This window comes from Protomyctophum bolini (assembly GCF_963924005.1).
Source record: "Protomyctophum bolini genome assembly, chromosome: 9".
NCBI lineage: Eukaryota > Metazoa > Chordata > Actinopteri > Myctophiformes > Myctophidae > Protomyctophum > Protomyctophum bolini.
The window spans coordinates 47,497,834-47,519,310 of record NC_137870.1 but is presented as its reverse complement, the minus strand read 5'-3'; the positions used below and the strand labels follow the sequence as shown (position 1 = coordinate 47,519,310).

At 47.7% G+C, this 21,477-nt stretch overlaps 1 protein-coding gene across 1 annotated transcript in view; it reads right to left on the bottom strand.

Annotated features, from left to right (window-relative positions):
• The window catches only part of LOC308321915 (apolipoprotein(a)-like), a gene marked incomplete at its 3' end in the record, with an annotated part of 666,829 nt that overhangs the window by 428,046 nt on the left and 217,306 nt on the right, over window positions 1–21,477 (bottom strand). Inside the window, exon 2 of the mRNA XM_080773013.1 lies at window positions 4,393–4,516. Coding sequence (XP_080629139.1) covers window positions 4,393–4,465 — 73 coding nt within the window. The 5' untranslated portion in view covers window positions 4,466–4,516. The remainder of the gene's footprint in view (window positions 1–4,392; window positions 4,517–21,477) is intronic.

The window sequence follows — 21,477 nt, the reverse complement described above, 5'->3', positions numbered from 1 at the left end:
CGCACACACACACACACACACACACACACACACACACACACACGCACACACACACACACACACACACACACGGTCCAAAAGTTGTATAGACTAACAGCAACATTGGGCTAATATTGTTGAGATTTGATGGGATACACGTCCTCACTTGTATAATGTAATACTGCGCTTTTCTATGTGATGTGCAATGTTATGCTTGTGCCACTGGGAGGCGCCAAGACGCCTCCTATAGCATGATCAGGTCACATGACTACTACCCGTGTGTGGAGCAGTTCATTCAGTAGTATTGGGTCTGTCACCGTGAGACTGATGTGTGGGAGGGAGCCCTTACAATAAAATATGATTACTATAGTGTGTGGAGCAGTTCATTCAGTAGTATTGGGTCTGTCACCGTGAGACTGATGTGTGGGAGGGAGCCCTTACAATAAAATATGCCAGGCTTGGCTAAATGGATTACATCTCCGTGTTTTCTCCGAATGCAACGTTAAGCTGCAGAACTACGCATAACGCATAACTTAACAAATATAGCTACCGTACCATGTATGACACAGGCTGCATGCAATTCGAAACTGCCCCCCGTAAAAGCTGAATCACCCCCCCCCCTTTTCCCCTCACTGTATATTTTTCTTTTCCCTTTTTGCTTCCTTTATGATGAAGTCCTGTTCTGTTCTTTAACTACATAGACTATTTATTTGTACGTCTATCTATTTGTACGTCTCTAAATGTTTTGATGAATTGAACAATGTGGACCCTGTTGTAAACAAGTGTAATGCTTAATTGGGTCGTCCACTCACAGTTAACAGTCTTTGTATTGAGTTTGTGCTTGAAATGTAGCCTACTGTAATTCTGCAAACTGTCAGTGGTGGAAAAAGTACAAAAATATTTTACTTAAGTAAAATACTGATTCTCTACTTGAAAATTACTTAAGTAAAAGTACAAAGTGCCCAATAAGAAAGTTACTTAAGTAAAAGTATAAAAGTACCTCAAATAAAATGTACTTAAGTACAAAAATTTACCCGGCGTAAAATGTACTTAAGTATAAAAGTAAAAATTACAAAGTACAAGTACAAAGTACAAAATACAAAATTATTTTCAAAATTAATACAAAGAAATGAATTTCCAAAATTGTCATCCTGTCAAAAGTGGCTTTATTCCAAAAAATACTGAAAATACAGAACCCCCAACAGCATACATCGTGTTGGGAAAGTTCTTTTTTTTAGGAACTATAGTTCAGTTCACAGTTCAACATTTTTTAAATGAACTAGTTCCGTTCATAGTTCATCATTCCAAATTTTGAAAAATGAACTATTATAGTTCTTTTTCGTTATTTTTTTGCTTTAATTTTTATATATTTTTTACATTTTACAAAAATTGCTCTTTTGCAATGTGAAATGCCACCGAATTATTTTTCCTTCTCTATATGGGCTTTTGCATGCTTTTATTGTGAAGGCAAAAGTTTCTGAACGTTCTCAGAGCCTGCATCTCCGCATGCTGGGGTTGGCTGATCTACAAGCTCACAACGTGTCCGGACGCGACGAGTTGTGAGCTTGTATATCAGCTATTTTCAGCACGGAACACTTTGTACGGCGAAGAATAAATTAGGCTTCACTGTGGAAGAGAGATGTCTTTTGTTGGCCGTTCGTGGCGATATTATGGACACGTACCTCCTCGAAGCGATAATAACCAACTAAGCTATTGGAAGCTATTTTTCGTGGCACATTATGTGTGTACAACAACAAGTTCCCTCAGTGTTTGTGTTAGGAGTTGGGACAGTGTCTGCTGTCTGTCAGCGTGCATGATCATCATGCAGTAGCTAGATGCGCGCTCCAGTGACGGCTGAGAAAGATTAGTTAATTTGTGTCGGATAGGGACTTATTGGTTGGTTTTCCGCTAAATATTAAGGCATGTTTAATGCATCCATGTTGAATGCGTGTGACAAAACAACACAGTGTGTGCGTCTTGCCGTCTTCAAAGCAGGCCAGGCAGCAGAACACAACTCCGCCCCCTATTATCTGAGAGTGGAGCAGCCCTGTTCAATTCTCAACTGCGCATTCCTCCAGTAAGACAAATATAAGATTTTATTATTTAATTTGTAGCGAGTAACGAGGTGTCCGATTTTAAATATAGCGCATTAAAAGTACGATTTTTTCCTTGTAAATGTAAAAATACAGCAAAAGAAAAGTAGTCAATAAAAGTACAAATTCTCCAAACTTGTACTTAAGTACAGTAACGAAGTAATTGTACTTCGTTATTTTCCACCACTGCAAACTGTTAATAAATATCTCAATCAATCAATCAATCAATCAAACAGGAGTCAGAAGACTCAGAACAGGGATTTATCCAAGGAATAAAGATTATATATTATCATCTGATCATCTATCCAATCCATACAGTCCACACGACAGACAGACAGACAGACAGACAGACAGACAGACAGACAGACAGACAGAAGCAGCACAAACATCATGTGACAGAGAGGTCAAAGTTGAACCAACGTTGTGCTATGGTAGAACAACAAGACAAAATGATGATAGTTTTGTGGATTTGTTTTTGTTGAGTGGTGCAACCACTCCCTTACGGAGCTGTGTGTGTGGCTGGGTCCCTGCAGGGTCTGAGCACGGTAATAGCAGGGTTGTTTTTCACCACCTGTGTGCAACCTAACACACACAAACCCACATGCACATATTAACTGTATATGTGGTGATTTCGGGTGTGCCAGTACAGTACAGTACAGTACAGTACAGTACAGTACAGTACAGTACAGTACAGTACAGTAGAGGGACCCCCACACGGTAACTCTGTCATTTCTCTACCGTTTCGGACGTGGGGCGGCTCTCCGGAACCGGGCTTTGGTCCTGTGGTTCTGGAACTTCCGGGGGGCCCCCACACGGAGTTGCACCACTCACTTCACACGGGTGTGATCTTTTTTCAATGAGGGAACCCCAAACCCCCCCCCCCACCACCAAATGACCAGAACTACTTAATATTCACCAAAACCAGAGCAGAACTCCCACCACGGGACTCAACCAATCAGAACTCCCACCACGGGACTCACTCAACCAATCAATGAATACCTTTACAACCACTAGATTAATAAAGTAGTCTATTAATCTAGTCCACACATCTGATCTAACACTTTAAAGAACCAAGAGTAAAAGTGCAGAAATGTCCCGTTTCAAGTTTTCAAAATGCAATCTTTTGAAAAAAGCCGATCTACAATGCTCACAAGGCCTCACATTGTGACACATGGTGAGCTTGTAGATCTGCTATTTTCAAATAGCCCTACCCTTAACACATCATGACATCATTCTAAAACAGGACACTGGCTTTTCAGAACAAACAGCGAAAAAAACTCAAATTAAATAGTAAATAAAATAATGATTTCTTCACAGTGGTGTAAAGTACATTTACTTAAGTACTGTGCTTAAGTACAATTTTAAGGTGTTTGTAGTTTACTTTCCAATACTTTTACTTCTACTCCACTGCATCTCAGATCTAAATATTGTACTTTTACTGCACTACATTTATTTGTAGTTATACTTTGTAGATTTGGATTCTTTCTAAAACAAATCACACCTGTGTGAAGTGAGGGGCGCTCTTGACACATATGACATACATTCTCCATTCATTGTGGATGGGAATTTAACGTAATGTGTGTATAGGACGAGAGCCGACTTGCTCGTCTACATTATGACGGTTTTCTGAGCTCAGTTGCACCCATAAAACCTGAACTTTTAACCCATTCTGACCTGAGATCAGATTCTAAAAATGTCTTCTGCATCCTGACAGTTTTCTGAAAAAGCTGCGTTTCTATGTCAGTGGTTCTTCGATTTTTCAAAAATAGCAGACCTACAAGCTCGTAGATTTGATAGAGTTTTCAAATTTAACCCATTCTGACCTGAGATCAGATTAAAAAAAATGTCTTCTACATCCTGACAGTTTTCTGAAAAAGCTATGTCATAACGATTTTTCAAAAATAGCAGACCTACAAGCTCGTAGCGAAGCTATGAGCTTGTAGATCTGCTATTTTTAAATAGCTAAAGCATAACATAATGCTAACACCAAAAGGGGGTAGATTTTCTGTGGTCTGGGGTTTTCTGGCTCCGACAAGTGCTCAGATTTTCCTGCTAACTGTGATGTCACAGTCAGAAAATCCCATATATGTCAATATGGGATTTTGTAGATGTCACTGTTTTCACTGTTTTGCCTCTTTTCATTGCAGCTCAAGAGGCTTCACAGACACAGAAAGAACTCCTTGGCCACAGAAAATCCACTGAATGTTCAAAGTTCAGGTTTTTTTTTGGGGTGTCATTGAGGTCATGAAACCTCAAATAAAAATACAAATAAATGAAAAATGAACGTGATTAAACATGTGAGTAGTTCTTTATTCCTTACCTTCAGCCTTCAGTGAGTTCAGAGAGAGCAGCCATGATGTGAAGAGAAGAGCCAACGCTGTTAACACACGCATCTCTGCACAGCCTGTCAATCAGCCTGTCAATCAGCCTGTCCGCACGTCAACCTGGAAGAGCAGAGAGAGAGAGACTGACTGCATTAGGAGTCAAGGTTCAAGGTTCAAGGTTCAAGTTTATTTAGTGTCCCCGAAGGGCAAATTGGGTTGCAGCATAGACAGTACATTAAACAGTACAAACAAACAAACAGTTCACATAGCAGATACCAGAGTACAGAGGCGCACACAACCGTTAAAGTGCAGGCGTTTAAAGTGCTATGCGATAGGTCATAAAAGTGCGTGTGCATAGACATAGGCACGAGATAATACAGTAAAAAGTAAAAAGTGAAAGTGCTCATCATAAGGTTATATCCTCGATCTACCCACAGCAGCATTCAGTGTATGAATAGAGACCGGGACAAAGGAATGTTTGTGCCTGTTTTTTGTGGCACATGGGGCTCGCAAACGAAGGACAGCACAAGGACGGGGTCAAAGGTGCAGGTGACACCGCACACACACACACTGTCTCATGACCTACTGTGTAAGCCGTGGTGAAATCAGCACTCTAGATTAGACTCATTGTTTGATTGATTGACATATTTTATAGTCTAGATCAGTGGTTTTCAACATTTTTCATATCGAGGCCCATTTGAGCCACGGAACCACCATGTGATGACATTTAGCCTCTCAGACCCATTTGAGCCACGGAACCACCATGTGATGACATTTAGCCTCTCAGGCCCATTTGAGCCACGGAACCACCATGTGATGACATTTAGCCTCTCAGACCCATTTGAGCCACGGAACCACCATGTGATGACATTTAGCCTCTCAGACCCATTTGAGCCACGGAACCACCATGTGATGACATTTAGCCTCTCAGACCCATTTGAGCCACGGAACCACCATGTGATGACATTTAGCCTCTCAGACCCATTTGAGCCACGGAACCACCATGTGATGACATTTAGCCTCTCAGACCCATTTGAGCCACGGAACCACCATGTGATGACATTTAGCCTCTCAGACCCATTTGAGCCACGGAACCACCATGTGATGACATATAGGGGACATTCATACCAGAAAGCTTTGCTGCGATAAAAACGAATCCTGCCGTTTGTCAGAAAGTGCACTTCGTTTGGCAGGTGTGAAGGCTCATTCGAATCCCAATGCGTATCAAAGAACCGCATTCTACTCCCGAGCAGAAACGGGGGTTTCGCTTCGCTTCCAATCGCACTTGATTAGGATTCGGTGCAGGTGTGAATGCAATCCGCAGTAAATAAAGGCAATGAAGCAAACAATGTGCGTGGCGGGTGAGGAGCTGAACACAGTTGGAGACGGAGAAGGGACATTTTACGCAGCGCAAACTCTGCAAAGATGTCCCGTTACCGGCCAAGACATCCCTCCCTTAGCAACCACTGCTTTACCCTATTGGGTCGGAGGTCAGTTTGGTGTGTGTGTGTGTGTGTGTGTGTGTGTGTGTGTGTGTGTGTGTGTGTGTGTGTGTGCTCGCAAGAGGGTGGGGGGGGGGGGGGCTGCAGTTCAAAAGATTATCTTTTGGGCCAGTATTGATTATGTTTGTGTGTGTTGTCTTCATGCTGTACCTTGACGACAGACAGACAGACAGACAGACAGAATTGTGAACAGATAATAATGCATACATTATAAGCTCTGATTAAATATAGTATTCTTTTTTTCTTTTTAAATAAAAATCACACCCGTGTGAAGTGAGGGGCACTAATATACCTAAAAATACATGGCATGGATACACCTGGGACGTATCTTCAGTGATGTTTCCTGAGGTCAACGGGGTTTCGGGTCTTCCAACATCATACCCCTCACTCAGGCGACCCAGCCGGGGTTGATCAAATCCCCACTTACGTCCCAGTAGCTACCCTCGATCAGTCCATCAGGGAATGAGCAAGGCCACACAATCCGTTACTCCGGAACTACTCTGCCGGGACTGGGAAAACCAGAATCTGGCGCGTGGAAGGACTAGGCTCTGTGGGTTGACTCCTGACCGGGCCCCTCCTACGTCTCACTAGGCCCAGGACCTGTGCGTTGCACCAGACTCCCAGCACCAGGCACTGCATTCAGGAGTGGTTGACTATAATGGCCCTCCTAAAGGCCTCACAGAGGGTTGTTGGGCTTCCTCCTCACGGAGGACACAGGCTGGGGCCCTAACCCACACTGCTCACCTCCTCACAGAGGACACAGGCTGGGGTGCTAACCCACACTACTCACCTCCTCATGGAGGACACAGGCTGGGGCCCTAACCCACACTGCTCACCTCCTCACGGAGGACACAGGCTGGGGCCCTAACCCACACTGCTCACCTCCTCACAGAGGACACAGGCTGGGGGCCCTAACCCACACTGCTCACCTCCTCACAGAGGACACAGGCTGGGGCGCTAACCCACACTGCTCACCTCCTCACGGAGGACACAGGCTGGGGCCCTAACCCACACTGCTCACCTCCTCACGGAGGACACAGGCTGGGGCCCTAACCCACACTGCTCACCCTGGAGGACACAGGCTGGGGCCCTAACCCACACTGCTCACCTCCTCATGGAGGACACAGGCTGGGGCGCTAACCCACACTGCTCACCTCCTCACGGAGGACACAGGCTGGGGCCCTAACCCACACTGCTCACCTCCTCACGGAGGACACAGGCTGGGGCCCTAACCCACACTGCTCACCCTGGAGGACACAGGCTGGGGCCCTAACCCACACTGCTCACCCTGGAGGACACAGGCTGGGGCCCTAACCCACACTGCTCACCCTGGAGGACACAGGCTGGGGCGCTAACCCACACTGCTCACCTCCTCATGGAGGACACAGGCTGGGGCGCTAACCCACACTGCTCACCTCCTCACGGAGGACACAGGCTGGGGCCCTAACCCACACTGCTCACCTCCTCACGGAGGACACAGGCTGGGGCCGTCTACATTCCGGCTGCCACCCGTCTCTCCGGTGGTCACCAGACTATACCTGATTGTCACATAGTCTATTAAAGTCTATCTCATGTTGATTAGGTGATGTAATGGTGATAGTCAGCTCTCAGGAGAGATTGCATTGAGGTCAAGAGAAAATGCTCTCAAGCAATCTAAATTGATTGAGTTGCATTGTGGAGGCAATCTGTTCAAAGAGAACACAAGAAGAGTCTGGTTTCATCAGTGCTTGTGTCAGATGGGGCAAGAAATGACATTCTTCCTGGGCGTATACACAATTTTTCTGGTGCTGACTGGGGAGGAAAATTAGTTGGAATCTCCAAGAAGACATGGGTCAATGCCTACTTGAGGTTTGATGATGATGATACTGCCATTAACTGCTTCAAGGACCTTGGAATGGGTTCCATTCCTCCTGAGCTTGTTAACGGCAAGCTTCCATCACCATTGGAGTCATTGGAGCATTTTGCATGCCGTGTTTATAGTCCAAAAGGTCCAACAACCTTGCCATTACTCAGATAGGAACTATTTCGGTCAAAGAACTTGGAGGGTGAGAACCGTGAGATGCTACCTCCAACTCGTGCTGCACTGCTACCACATATCCTCTGTGCCAACTACGTCACAATGCGGGATAATAAGTCATTCATACCTGCCAATTGCCCTGAGCTTCCACCAATCGAACATAATGGATGGAAATCCATTATTTTTCGAACATAATGGATGGAAATCCACTATTTTCACTTTATGAAGACTGAACCTTCCCTCTGTCTCGCCTTATTTACTATTATTATTCTTAATATTAATTAACACAATTTGAACCTGAGATGTAGTGGAAGTAAAAGTATTGGAAATTGCAAACACACTCAAGTACAAATACCTCAACATTGTACTTTTAAGTACAGCTAAACATCTCTTGGGGGACGGGCATGGAAGGTACCTCCTTGTTAAAGGATAATTCCATGCTAGAATGCTTTCTTATCTTTCTTACCTTTCTTTGTAGTTGTTACGTCCCCACCAAAGAGGTCCAGGTGTTTTTTTGTGCAAAAGCTCCTTATTGGCTATTTTCCCTACCATAAGCCCTCAATGAATTGCATTGCATTGAATGGGAATTGAATGGGGCTATGGGGTGTTATGCTAATTCGCTTATTTCTATCGAAAGAAGTAGTAAAGTGTGCCCGCTTGGGATATTATTTACATTATGAAGAGAGGATATATATCACTCAGATTCCGTCCAAAAATCCTGCACATCGTTACACAGTATCTTATATATATCATGTGTTCAAGACGGATCTGTCCGATATTTCATATTCCATCCATAATTGGCCAACAGTGGCTTTCAAAGTTTGCAGGATCGGCCCGTTTTCAACACAAAGCCTCAAATCGTGAACGCAGCGTGCACTTTACGTGAAATCTTTCACAGACTTTCCTACTATAGGCTGAGGTATACATATATCCCACCCTTTTCACATGGGCCCTGTTATAGCGCCACCAACAGGTGGATCTTTGCAAAACACATTTTTGGAACAAAAATGCCTCAAATCATCCAAACTGCCATTCAAGGCGTAAGAAGAAATGGCACCCTTTTTATTACAGCGCCACCAACCAGGAGGCCCTGAATGGTGGAGACCTGTGTTGTGTCCCGAGTGTCACTTCATCTAGTTTTCATTATATTATAGTTTGGGTCACGGGGGGGGAACAGTTAAGACCATCAAACGTCTCTTTTGGGTCACGTATAAAGGTTTGGGAACCACATGCTGCTCTCTTGTTTGTCCAGGTTCTTTGACCACATACTGTTCATCATGTGGTCAGACAAACATTCCCTGATAACAGAATGATCCTTGTTTGTTTTCTCTCTCTCTCTCTCTCTCTCTCTCTCTGAGGTGGAGGATGGGTGACATGTCTTGGTTGTCTGTTGTTGTTGTTGCCAATGCCTCAGAGTAGAAGTAGGTCAGAGGTAAGTCAGTCAGCCCCCCGCCCCCCCCCCCCCCCCCCCCCCCCCTCCTTCGCCACGACAACAAGGCGAGTCAATCTAGTTGGAGTTATGATGAGTTATGATGAGTTATGCTCGCCGTGTGTGTTGAGTTATGATTGGAGGCAGGGTGTGTGTGTGTGTGTGTGTGTGTGTGTGTGTGTGTGTGTGTGTGTGTGTGTGTGCGCGCGCGCGTCGGGGCCGTTTATCAGACCCTATAGGTTTTGATTAGATAGCTAGAGATGGACCTGCAGTATGCAGCGATGATCCCCAGTACTGTCCACACACACACACACACACATGCACGCACAAACACACACACACACACACACACACACACACACACACACACACACACACACGCACACACACACACACACACCTCTGTTTCTCGGTAGCCTATACCAGTGCAATAACGTATAGAATCCGCTGAAGCAGAGCTAAAGCCAGATCCATGGTATTGATCAGGTACAGTACTACTACTGTACTAGTAGATCCATGGTATTGATCAGGTACAGTACTACTACTGTACTAGTAGATCCATGGTATTGATCAGGTACAGTACTACTACTGTACTAGTAGATCCATGGTATTGATCAGGTACAGTACTACTACTGTACTAGTAGATCCATGGTATTGATCAGGTACAGTACTACTACTGTACTAGTAGATCCATGGTATTGATCAGGTACAGTACTACTACTGTACTAGTAGATCCATGGTATTGATCAGGTACAGTACTACTACATGTACTAGTAGGGCAACATTACCCTGAAGCCTGGAGATCAAATACCGTTGTTTACTTTCTTTGTATTCACGGCGTGGACGCGTTGTTCCCGTCTCTGAAGCTCAGGGAGTTATTTTGTTGTCTAAAGTGCCTCTCTCGAAGAGAGTCATATGGGTCCGAGACACTTGGTGGCGCTGGAGCACAGAACAAAACATAAACTCACGAGCTAATTTATTGGTTCGTGGAGCTGTCACTCAAGGCGGCGCCTCCGGTCCTGACCCGCAGGTATAAAACCGGTGGGCGTGAACGCCGAGTCATTCCTACATTTTTCTGCGCTTGGATGCACACAGCACAACGAGTACACCAAAGTTCACACCGGCTGTTGAAGTTGTATTTTCCCGAAAGACGGACGAGTCTAAAACCGACTTGTACCGCGGGGATTCGCAGCCACAAGAAGGTGTTTTCTCTCTACGAGCTACTAAGCAGATAAGTCAAATAAGATTCATAACACAAGTGAGCCTGCCCGGCGACTTGTTGTTCTGTCTTCCCTCTCATTACCCTCTAGCTAGCGTTGTTAGCTGTTAGCTAGCTCCGTTAGCCTGTCTGTGGTTTAGCTTCAGCTTTGCTGCCGCTTCTTTTCTCCACGGCTAGCCTCTCGTTAGTCGCTGACTAATCTGAGTCCTAGCTGCAGCCCGCAGCCTCGCTTCTACACCTCTCGGTGACGGCGGGCATACCGGTACGTTACGGCCATACCACCCTGAACACGCCCGATCTCGGAAGCTAAGCAGGGTCCGGCCTGGTTAGTACTTGGATGGGAGACCGCCTGGGAATATCAGGCGCTGTAAGCATCTACATCTACCGCAGGCTAGACGGGCCGCATTCTCAACCCTTCCCCACTCTCTCTCAACCCTTCCCCGCATTGGGGACAAGAAAAGGGTCTCCCTGGCTCCCTCCATTACACGGTGGGCCAGCAACAACACGTGGGGTAGCCTTCAGCCGTCGACTGAAGGCTAACCACTGTGTGTGTTCCGCTTCACGTTACCCTCTATAGTAGGGGAGTTAAGTGAGAAAAATATTTTTATTTAGTAGTGGTGCTAAATAAATAATAATATTTTTTTTTTTATATCTTAAAATGAAATAAAAAAAGGGGTTTGAGAATAAGACAAGGAACAAGCCATCTCCACCATGGCTACAGATGGCCACGATGATGGACCCCTTCCAAGGCTCTGTTTCAACAGGGTTTGTAACAACCTCTTGACTAAAGAAGTTTCCACTTGGGCTACTGATTCTTCCTCAGACTACAACCAATACCCAAGATGGCCTGCGGGGGTGGCGACAGCCCTCCCCAATTCCCAGTGGTGCACCACGAGTCCTACTCTTCTACTCCACCACCACTTTTCTTTTTATCCTGTTTTGTGAGTTACAGACAGCTTTTCCTCACAACAATTTTGTTATAGTATATATTATTATTATATAATGATATTATATTATAACTTAAAAGTGAAGTGCTTCTACAATGTCTTGGACTGCTGGTTCCTTCTTCAAGCTACACCAACACCCAAGATGGCCTGCGGGGGTGATAAAGGCCGCCAACAACAAGCTCCACACGCTCTTCACCGCACTGGTAAACAGACCTGTGGAGCCAGACCCAAGACATCAGCCAGGCCTCGCCGGCTTGCTCTGGGTGCTGCTCTCCCTCCAGCGGGAGGCCTCCACCGACACTGCTACTACTTCACGCAGCGGCCGGAGGCACGAGTCTCACTCGACGTGACGACCCTCGACAACCGACTGCTTCCCTCAACATTACGGGTATGTACATTGTGAAGCTAGGTTTGTTTAGCTGTTTAGCTAACCTTTTCGAGGTCGGGAGTAGCAACCTCATTGGATGGCCGACGCCACCCTAGAATGTTTAGCATTCCAGTTAGGCTGTTTTCAAGGTGCCACACCAACTCGTCTATGACATAGCCATAGCATCGGAGCTACTTCGGCTATTGTCTCACGCTGCTCTCATACGGTCACTGAATGCCTCACGTTGCTGTCCAACAGCCAACGTGACGGCTGCCAGGATTACGACCGGCACAGCGTCTTTGGAGGGGCCGATCGGACCCTGCAACTCCGTCTCCAGGAGGAGCGTGCTCAGACGCTTTCCCATGCCTTGGGCCCCGTCCAGGGTGTAGCAGCCCCAGACTGCACACCGGGACCGCTCCCCAAAGAAAGGCAAAAGCTCTTGACACAGATCCCCACCATGGGTGGGTCTGTGGCCAAGCTGCACAGTATGTACACGACAAAAATCACTGTCGGGGGACCACCGCTTCCCCTGTCCCAGGTTTTTCAGAGCACATTACACGGCTAGCTGGAAGGAGCCCATGACTCTCCCGGCTACCCCGCGACGCTCTCAATGCTTCAGAGCTCCCTTCTTCAGGAGAGGGGCCACGGCCCTACTCCTGAACAGTTGGCTAGAGTTCGTCTCCTACATGAGAAAATTGTGACCTTCACGTACTGACTCACCGACCTGACCGGCCTTATGGCCACCGCTTCCATCACCTCAGAGCATGCTAGGTGGCTGGAAGCCTCACCTGGTCTGGATCCCGTTGCCCAGAGAGAGTTTTCCGAGGGTGCTATCATCCCCGGAGGCCTCTTCAGAGGCGCACTCGAGAGGATCACCCTCAACGTGGAGGTGCAGCGTCCAGGCTGCGAGGCCCTGACCAGCAGCCGAAGTAACACACTCCCTACCCTCCCCCCATGCGCCGGGCCCAGCACCGGACGTAGCAGTCTCGGACTGCACGTCCAGTCCGCCCGCAATGCGCTTCTGGACCATGGCACAGGTGGGCGTCCTGGGCGTCCCTGTAGCCAGGTCCCTCGATATTGTTTGCACAAGTACAGCATTTTTTGTCTGTAGTACAGGCTATGCCACAATACAAAAAGACAACAAAACAATATCCACGGAGGGGGGGACATGAACCCACTGCCACGGGGGCCCCATGGGCCCCCCCCGACGCAGTGGGGCAGGGCATAAGGTCAGTGGCGTACCAAAACGCCACTGGGGAGACGGGTCATGCCCAATTTTCTCCGACATGCTAGGGAACACTACCCCCAGGCGGGGCGTGCCTCCCATAGCCGGAGAGAACCCACTAGCCAAGCACCTGGCACAGTGGGAGTGGTGCGGAGCATCCCCGTGGATCCTCAACACCATAGCGAAGGGCTACAGACTCCAGTTCGCCAGAACACCCCCAGCGTTTTCAGAGGTCATCTTCACCAACGCCGGGGGTCCGGAGGGTCTGATTCTCCAACAGGAGATAGCTTCCTTGCTGGAGGAGGATGCCGTCAGAGAGGTACCCTTGGCCCAGCGTCGCAGCGAGCTCTACTCCCGCTACTTTCTGGTCAAAAAAAAGGGGGGGGGGGGTCTACGTCCCATCCTGGACCTGCGGATACTCAACAGGCACCTCAAGTCTTTTCAGTTCAAGATGCTGACGGCCGAGTCTCTGGTGCGCTCCATACGCCCAGGCGACTGGCTCACATCCATAGATCTAAAAGACGCCTATTTCCACATCCCTATTTACCCACCTCACAGGAAGTTCCTGCGGTTTGGGTTCCAAGAAAAGGCTTATGAGTACACGGTCCTTCCATTCGGGATGTCCCTCAGTCCCAGAGTGTTCCGTCCGCTGTACGGAGGCCGCTCTGGCACCCCTGAGACTTCTGGGTCTATGGGTGTCCAGTTACATAGACGGCTGTCTCCTATGTTCGGATTCAGCAGAGGAGGCCGCGAGGAACACGACTCGGGTCGTGTCCCATGCGACCTCACTGGGTTTCAGGATAAACCTAGCCAAGAGCATGCCTACCCAATCCACGGATTTCATGGGCATCACTCTGGACTCTGTCTCCTACAGGGCTCCGCTGAGTCGGGACAGGGTCAACGACCTCCTGAAGTGCGTGACCATGTGCAAGACAGGCCGCACACTTCCACTGGGTACGTGTCTACGGATGGCCGGACTCATGGCCTCGGCCATCTCTCTGGTAGGTCTGGACAGACTCCATATGAGGCCTTTTCAGCGTTGGCTGAAATCCCTCTTCCACCCTTGCCCCAAGGACCTAGACCTATGGGTCTGGCCCGTGAGAGGCTAATGCTGACTGAGGCCGGTTTCCCTCCGAATGTTGTCGCAACGATTCAGAAGGCCAGAGCCCAGTCGACAATGACCCGCTACGAAACAGCCTGGGGTGTGTTCGAGCAGTGGTGCTCAGAACGACCTAACCAGGTTATCCCATTCCAAGCTTCAGTAGTTTACGCCCTGACATTCCTGCAGGAGTTCCTAGACAGAGGTCTAGGCCTCTCCTCAGTGAGAACCCACTTAGCAGCCATCTCGGCCTGCCAAATGGGCGTTAACGACCAGACAGTATGGAGACATCCGCTGGCAAAACGGTTTGTGAAGGGCGTACGCAGGGTACACAGGGTCGACAGACCCCTGGTCCCCTCTTGGGGTCTGTCTCTAGTCCTCAGGGCTCTAAACAATGAGCCCTTCGAGCCACTGCAGACGGCTGACCTGAAATGTCTTACACTAAAGCCAGCCCTCCTGGTCGCCCTGACGTCCGCTAAGAGGGTCAGCGATCTACACGCACTTTCGACCAGAGTGACAGTGTCCTCGAACTGCACTCTAGCTCTGTAATGGTGGTCGAACAGAGGTGTTCTGACGGAGGGGGTCCCGAGGGGTCTCCCCACAGTCAGGAGGTTGGTCACCGCCGACGCCAGCCTCTCCGGTTGGGGCGCCACCCACGACGGGAGGATGGCCAGGGCCGTGTGGGATGCCGCATTACGCTCCTCCCACATCGACTACTTGGAACTACTGGCAGTGTTCCTGGCACTCCGAGAATTCGAACAATTCCTCAGAGGTCACCACGTCCTGGTTCGTTTCCGAAAACACCACGACGGTTTGTTACATCAACAGGCAGGGGGGACTTCGGTCCTCTCGCCTGTGTTCTCTGTTTTATGCGTTCCCCCGTTGGAACTGATTCCGCATGTCCTAGCCAGGGTGCGGGATCAGGGATCAGAGCTGCTACTAGTAGCTCCAGCCTGGGGATCTTGGAGACAGGACATAGTCCCTCTCCTGTTCAAAGAACCATGGCAGCTTCCTCTGTGGAGGGACCTGCTGACCCAGGCCGGAGGAGAGATCTTTCACCCACGTCCTCAGGACCTAGATCTCTGGGTTTGGCCCGTGAAGGGGCGTCGCTAGAAGCGATTGGCCTGCCTCCGAATGTCGTAGAGACAATCCTTGGTGCCAGGGCTGCCTCCACCAGACGACGTTATAACACTGCCTGGCTTGTGTTTGAGCATTGGTGCTCGGACAGACAGGAAGAGGTCTTCCCTTTTCAGGCGTCTGTGAGACACATTCTGATTTTCCTACAGGAGTTCTTGGACAGGGGTCTTGGTCTCTCCTCAGTCAAGATCAACCTGGCGGCCGTAGCGGCCTATCAGGTTGGTATGAACAACAGACCATTCAGTGAACACCTGCTGATCCGTCAGTTCATGGAAGGAGTTGCGCGCCTCAGAGCGGTCGCCAGATCTCTGGTCCCCTCGTGGGACCTGACGATAGTCTTGGACTCCTTGATGAGAGACTCCTTCGAGCCACTGGAAACGGTGGACCTGAAGTTCCTCTCTCTGAAAACCGTTTTGCTTGTCGCCCTGACGACAGCAAAGCGGGCTGGTGACATGCACGTGCTCTCAATGAGCAGCGGCTGCTTGAGATTCAGTGGTAATGACACCAGGGTCACGCTCAGGCCGAACCTTTCATTTCCACCTAACACCTTTCCCTCGGGCTGCTCGCCTGTGGATCTCACGGCCTTCCATCCTCCTCCCTTCTCTTCGGTGGAGGATAGGAGACTACATTGTCTCTGTCTTATGAGGGCCCTGAAAGTCTACAGGTCAAGGACTGCCCCCTTCAGGCTGGGTGAGCAACTCTTTGTAGCCTGGGATTCCCAGTGGAAGGGTAAACCCATTTCGAAAGTAAGACTCTCGCAGTGGATTATGGAGGCTATAAGGTTAGCCTATACCTCGTGTGGTTCTGAACCCCCAGAGGGTCTACGTGCACACTCTACAAGAGGTTTGTCTGCATCCTGGGCCTTGGCCAGGGGAGTCCCGATTCAGGATGTCTGCGCTGCGGCGAGTTGGTCGTCTCCGTCGACCTTCGCCACGTTTATAACCTGGATGTGGCCCCTGCAACCCTGGGATATGCAGTCCTGGGGGTTGCCGCCCATTTGAGTCAGGAAGTCTGACTGTTTTTTGTTTTGGTCAAGAGGTCCCTTCTGGCCCCTGGCCTTTAAAAACCTTCTCAGTCTCCCTTGCGGGAGGGACGCACATTCACGTGACGTCTCTCTGGAAAAAGGGGGACCGTGGAGCGGTCCTGTCAGCCGGGGTGATCATACGGGAGTTTTATGATGACCCATATGACTCTCTTCGAGAGAGGCACTTTAGACAACTTCGGGTTACTTCAGTAACCTCAGTTGTATAAGTGACTCGAAGAAGAGAGTCATTGAACTGCCCGTCTGCTTTGGCAGGCGGCAGAAAAATGGTTGATAGGAATGACTCGGCGTTCACGCCCACCGGTTTTATACCTGCGGGTCAGGACCGGAGGCGCCGCCTTGAGTGACAGCTCCACGAACCAATAAATTAGCTCGTGAGTTTATGTTTTGTTCTGTGCTCCAGCGCCACCAAGTGTCTCGGACCCATATGACTCTCTTCTTCGAGTCACTTATACAACTGAGGTTACTGAAGTAACCCGAAGTTACAAAATATACAAAATATACAGTAACCACTTCAGCCCCATATACTGTACAAGTTCATGTGAGCTTGTAGATCTGCTTTTTTTATACGGCCACACATTCTGTATGAAGGGCCTTTCAAACGTGAAGCGATACAACATGCCTATTCTGTATTTAAGTCAGACGTCATTTTGTAGTCCTACGTTATACGTCCGGGTCATTTTGTAGTCCTAAATGACGTCCGGGTCATTTTGTAGTCCTACGTTACGTCCGGGTCATTTCGTAGTCCTACATGACGTCCGGGTCATTTCGTAGTCCTAAATGACGTCCGGGTCATTTTGTAGTCCTATACGTTACGTCCAGGCTATGAGCCTGTAGGACTGCTACTTTGGAAAAATCATGAAAATGTGTCGCAAGTCTTTGAATATATATCCTTTCAGAGCATACTTTTTAACTCAAATCTTTGCTTCATGGGGTTCCCTGGAACAACATAATTTCAGATGGCGGTCGGCGGCCAAATACAGATGATAATCTTTGGGGTTCTGCATGAAATATTGAGCACCACCGACATAGAAACAGGTTATTTCTACAGTTAACTGTCACATGATTTAAATTTCCATGTCAGGGCCTAAAAATGGGATAAAGACTTGAATGAATCATCATATTGATTCTGCATGCCAGCCTGTTGTGTTTTCCCACCTCAGGCTGGACATTCCAGAGCTTCCAGAACCAGGAGAAGTGCATCCATCCAGGGATAAGAATGAGCGAGGAACGTCAGAGTGTTTTCTGTCCGACATCGAGACCATTTTTCATATTATGAAACTGACGGAGACAAAACACTGATTTAATTTCCTCTTCCCCTCGGCTGACCTTGGAAAAAGAGACCATGCACGTCTAACTATAACCCATTCTGACCTGAGATCAGATTCATACCAGGTTTCCACTGGACACACACTGGGTCTGATTAAAACCCATTCTGACCTGAGATCAGATTCTAAAAAATGTCAGTCGCTCTTCGATTTTTCAAAAAATAGAAGACCTATACAAGCTCGTAGCGCGCCACTCGGTGGCGCGCTATGAGCTTGTAGATCTGCTATTTTTCAATAGCAAAAAGCATAACGTGATGCCGACACCGAAATGGGTTCCCGTTCAGAATGGGATAAAGACCACAGGGCAGAAACCCAAATAAACGTGGGCACGGAAATGAGAATCGATACAGGAAGCTGATCTGTTGCCAGGAGGTAGTAGTGAGTGACTCCCTGCGAGCCAAGGTCACTGTGCTTTGTCATCACGCTGCCATCGCGTCCTCTCTCCCACGCTGAAAGGGTTTTATCCTCGGATTCGGGTTCTTGGAAACGCCCCCCCCCCCTCCCCTACAAGCTCGTAGCGCGCCACTCGGTGGCGCGCTACGAGCTTGTAGATCTGCTATTTTTCAATAGCTAAAGCACCAAAATGGGTTCCCGCCCGAAAATGCGCTGCACAAGGTGCCCTTTTTTTCACTTGAGCACCACCTGCCCCTCTAAATGTCTGTGCACGCCACTGATATCCACTGGGGGGCTTCGGGGGGGGGGGGGGGGGGGGGGTGCATCGAGGTAGATGCACCTAGCTATAGCGATCAATCACGGGCTAATTGGGAGCAGCCCGTCTGCCTGCCATGTCAGTCCAATAGCTGCCATGTCCTCACAGCACTGCATCGATTCATTGATTGATTGATTGATTGATTGACACTTTAACGCATTCTGACCTGAGATCAGATTCATACGAGGTTTCCACTGGACACATGACACTGGTCTGATGAACCCATTCTGACCCGAGATCAGATTCTATAAAAATGTCAGTCGTTCTTCGATTTTTGAAAAAAACAGCAGACCTACAAGCTCGTGGCGCGCCACTCGGTGGCGCGCTACGAGCTTGTAGATCTGCTGTTTTTCAATAGCTAAAGCACGACATGACGCTAACACCCAAAATGGGTTCCCGTTCAGAATGGGTTAACAGTTGGTAAAAAGAAGCACTATACAGTTCAATACAAGGTCTGCTAGAGGATTAAAAAAAACCCAAGAAAGCTAAAACTATATGACTCGTTTCCATTGGGGTCCTTCACATTCAATTCATATATAGAACATTGAATGACATACAAATATACAGTACTATATGCAAAAAAATAAAAAATAAATCCTATAATCAGTTTGGCTTTTTACAGGGGCCAGTTTAAATTGCTGCCGCCCGCAAGTGCTCTTTAAAAGTCATCACACACTGGCGAATTAGCGACGCGATGCGAATAAGCGATCTGAAAATGCGAAATATTGCATGTTGCAGTTCGCCTGCGAATCTCTGGAAAATACGACACCAGAGCGGACAAATAAAGAGCAAAAACGGTCGCATTTTCGCACATTCGCCACTGATGTGGAAGCTTGCATGGACTTCAATTGTTTTTTTTTAAATGCGAATTATTCGCACGAATATATCGCGTCACTAATGACTTTAGTGCGGAGAGTATTCAGAGGAATTCACACTCCTTTACCGCTGTTGGCAGGGCGTACGTTGGCATGGGAAGGGAGCCAAATTAATTGAACCCTGTTTGAGCCCCAAATCTTGGGTTGAACGTGATTGATGGAGCGCCCTCTGGTGTTGGGACTGTGGGACGACGGCGACGGCGTTGACGTTTGCGACGGATTTCGGAATCGGTAAGATCTGCTATATTCGGTTTTTGACCACGCCTCCAGGTCTTAAGTTAAGTAATAAGACCTGGTACTTATAAGACACGCAAAATACACATAGCCCCCCAATGTCAACGGTGGTTCCGTGGCTAAAACGCCAAACAAATAATGGGCCTTTTGACGTGAAACAGGGTTGAAAACCACGGCTCTACTAATAGTGTGCGCCGCGTTGGGTGGTCCACCGTATGATTTACATCCACATGGTAAGCACTCTGTCACCTGAAGGACGTCACAGTTAACGGCCAGGAGACAGCTAGCGGATATACGCCAATGATTTTAAATTAGCAACAGAGCCATTTCTGTTCACTACACTAATGTGAGGAGGAGAGCTGTATAGGTGGGGACGTATACTCCAAATAAACCCCGTAGTCAGCTGTGATTTGACCATGAACACTTACAAAATGGACAATGTATAGCATGGACTAGCGGAGTGTGGTCCAGGCACTTTATATAGGCTGACAGCGTGTCGCAGGTTTGAGTCCCGATCCCGACGACCTTTTGCTGCGTTTTGCACAAAGTCTTTTCGGATGGCGGACGGCGGTCCAGCGGTCCAGCGGTCAAAGTGTACAAATGGAACCATTTGTTCCATTTGTACACTCTCAGAGTTATATTCTATATATATATATATATTATATATATATTATTATATTATATAGAGGTATATTCAGTGATTTCACTTAATTCAAATATAACTTATTTTTTTTTGTTTTGTTGTGATAATCCTCTCTACTATAGAGTGTGCTGACCATATAAGGAGTTCCTCCCTGTCCCCAGTTAACCCCTGGGGGTCAAAAAAAACCTTAGGTTTCGTTTTTGGTTCTCTATCCTGATTGGATGAAAGCTTGGGTCCCAAGGCAAAAACGAAACCTAAGGTTTTTTGAGTGAAATCACTGAACATACCTTTAAATTAACATTGGTTTTAAAATAGAAATTGAGATAGAAATTCCATTAGATGGGGGGTCCGTAGAGACTAATGCATGTCAAACTGGGGGTCCTTGAAATTAAACTGGTTGAGAATCACTGCTAGAGCCGTAAAAATCTTCTCTTATGGAAGGGGGGGTCCCTGGCATATATCTTTCAAATGGGGGTCCGCGGGCTCATCAGTGTCAATTTGGGGGTCCTTGACATGAAAAGATTTGATAAAAAAACACTTGTTTAACCCATTCTGACCTGAGATCAGATTCATACGAGGTTTCCACTGGACACACACTGGTCTGATTATAACCCATTCTGACCTGAGATCAGATTCTAAAAATGTCAGTCGTTCTTCGATTTTTCAAAAATAGCAGACCTACAAGCTCGTAGCGCGCCACCGAGTGGCGCGCTACGAGCTTGTAGGTCTGCTATTTTTCAATATCTAAAGCATAACATGCATGCTAACACCAAAATGGGTTCCCGTTCAGAATGGGTTAAAAAGCATCCCATAGCTATAGCTGGTATACTGTATAGATTGTCATTGCTATTCACTGCTGTACTGTACATCACACTGTACATCACTGCATGGACATGAAGGCAGGATGTGATGTGGGGTGGGTTCAAAGGTCAGCAGCTCTGTCAGCCAAAGGTCAAGCCGCACGGTCAGATATTTTTGCTAAGTGGACAGAATAAATAAGGAGCTTCATGTGAAGTTGAGACTCGACTCTTGTGGCAGAAAGCATCGTGGTCGAAAATAAAGTATATCCTCCTGGGGCAGACCAAAGGCGCAGATGGAGGGATTACATCGACTCACTGCAGGCCTTGTTGGAAGAACGTCTGGGGATCCCCCCAGGAGGAAGTTACTATAATGTTGCTCTGGAGAGGGAATGTCTGGAGCTCTCTGGTGGAGCCGTTGCCCCCGAGACCCGACCATGGATAAGCGGTTGAAGATGGATGGATGGATACTACTAATAGAAATATTCTGTTTTACAAGTAAAAAGTCCAG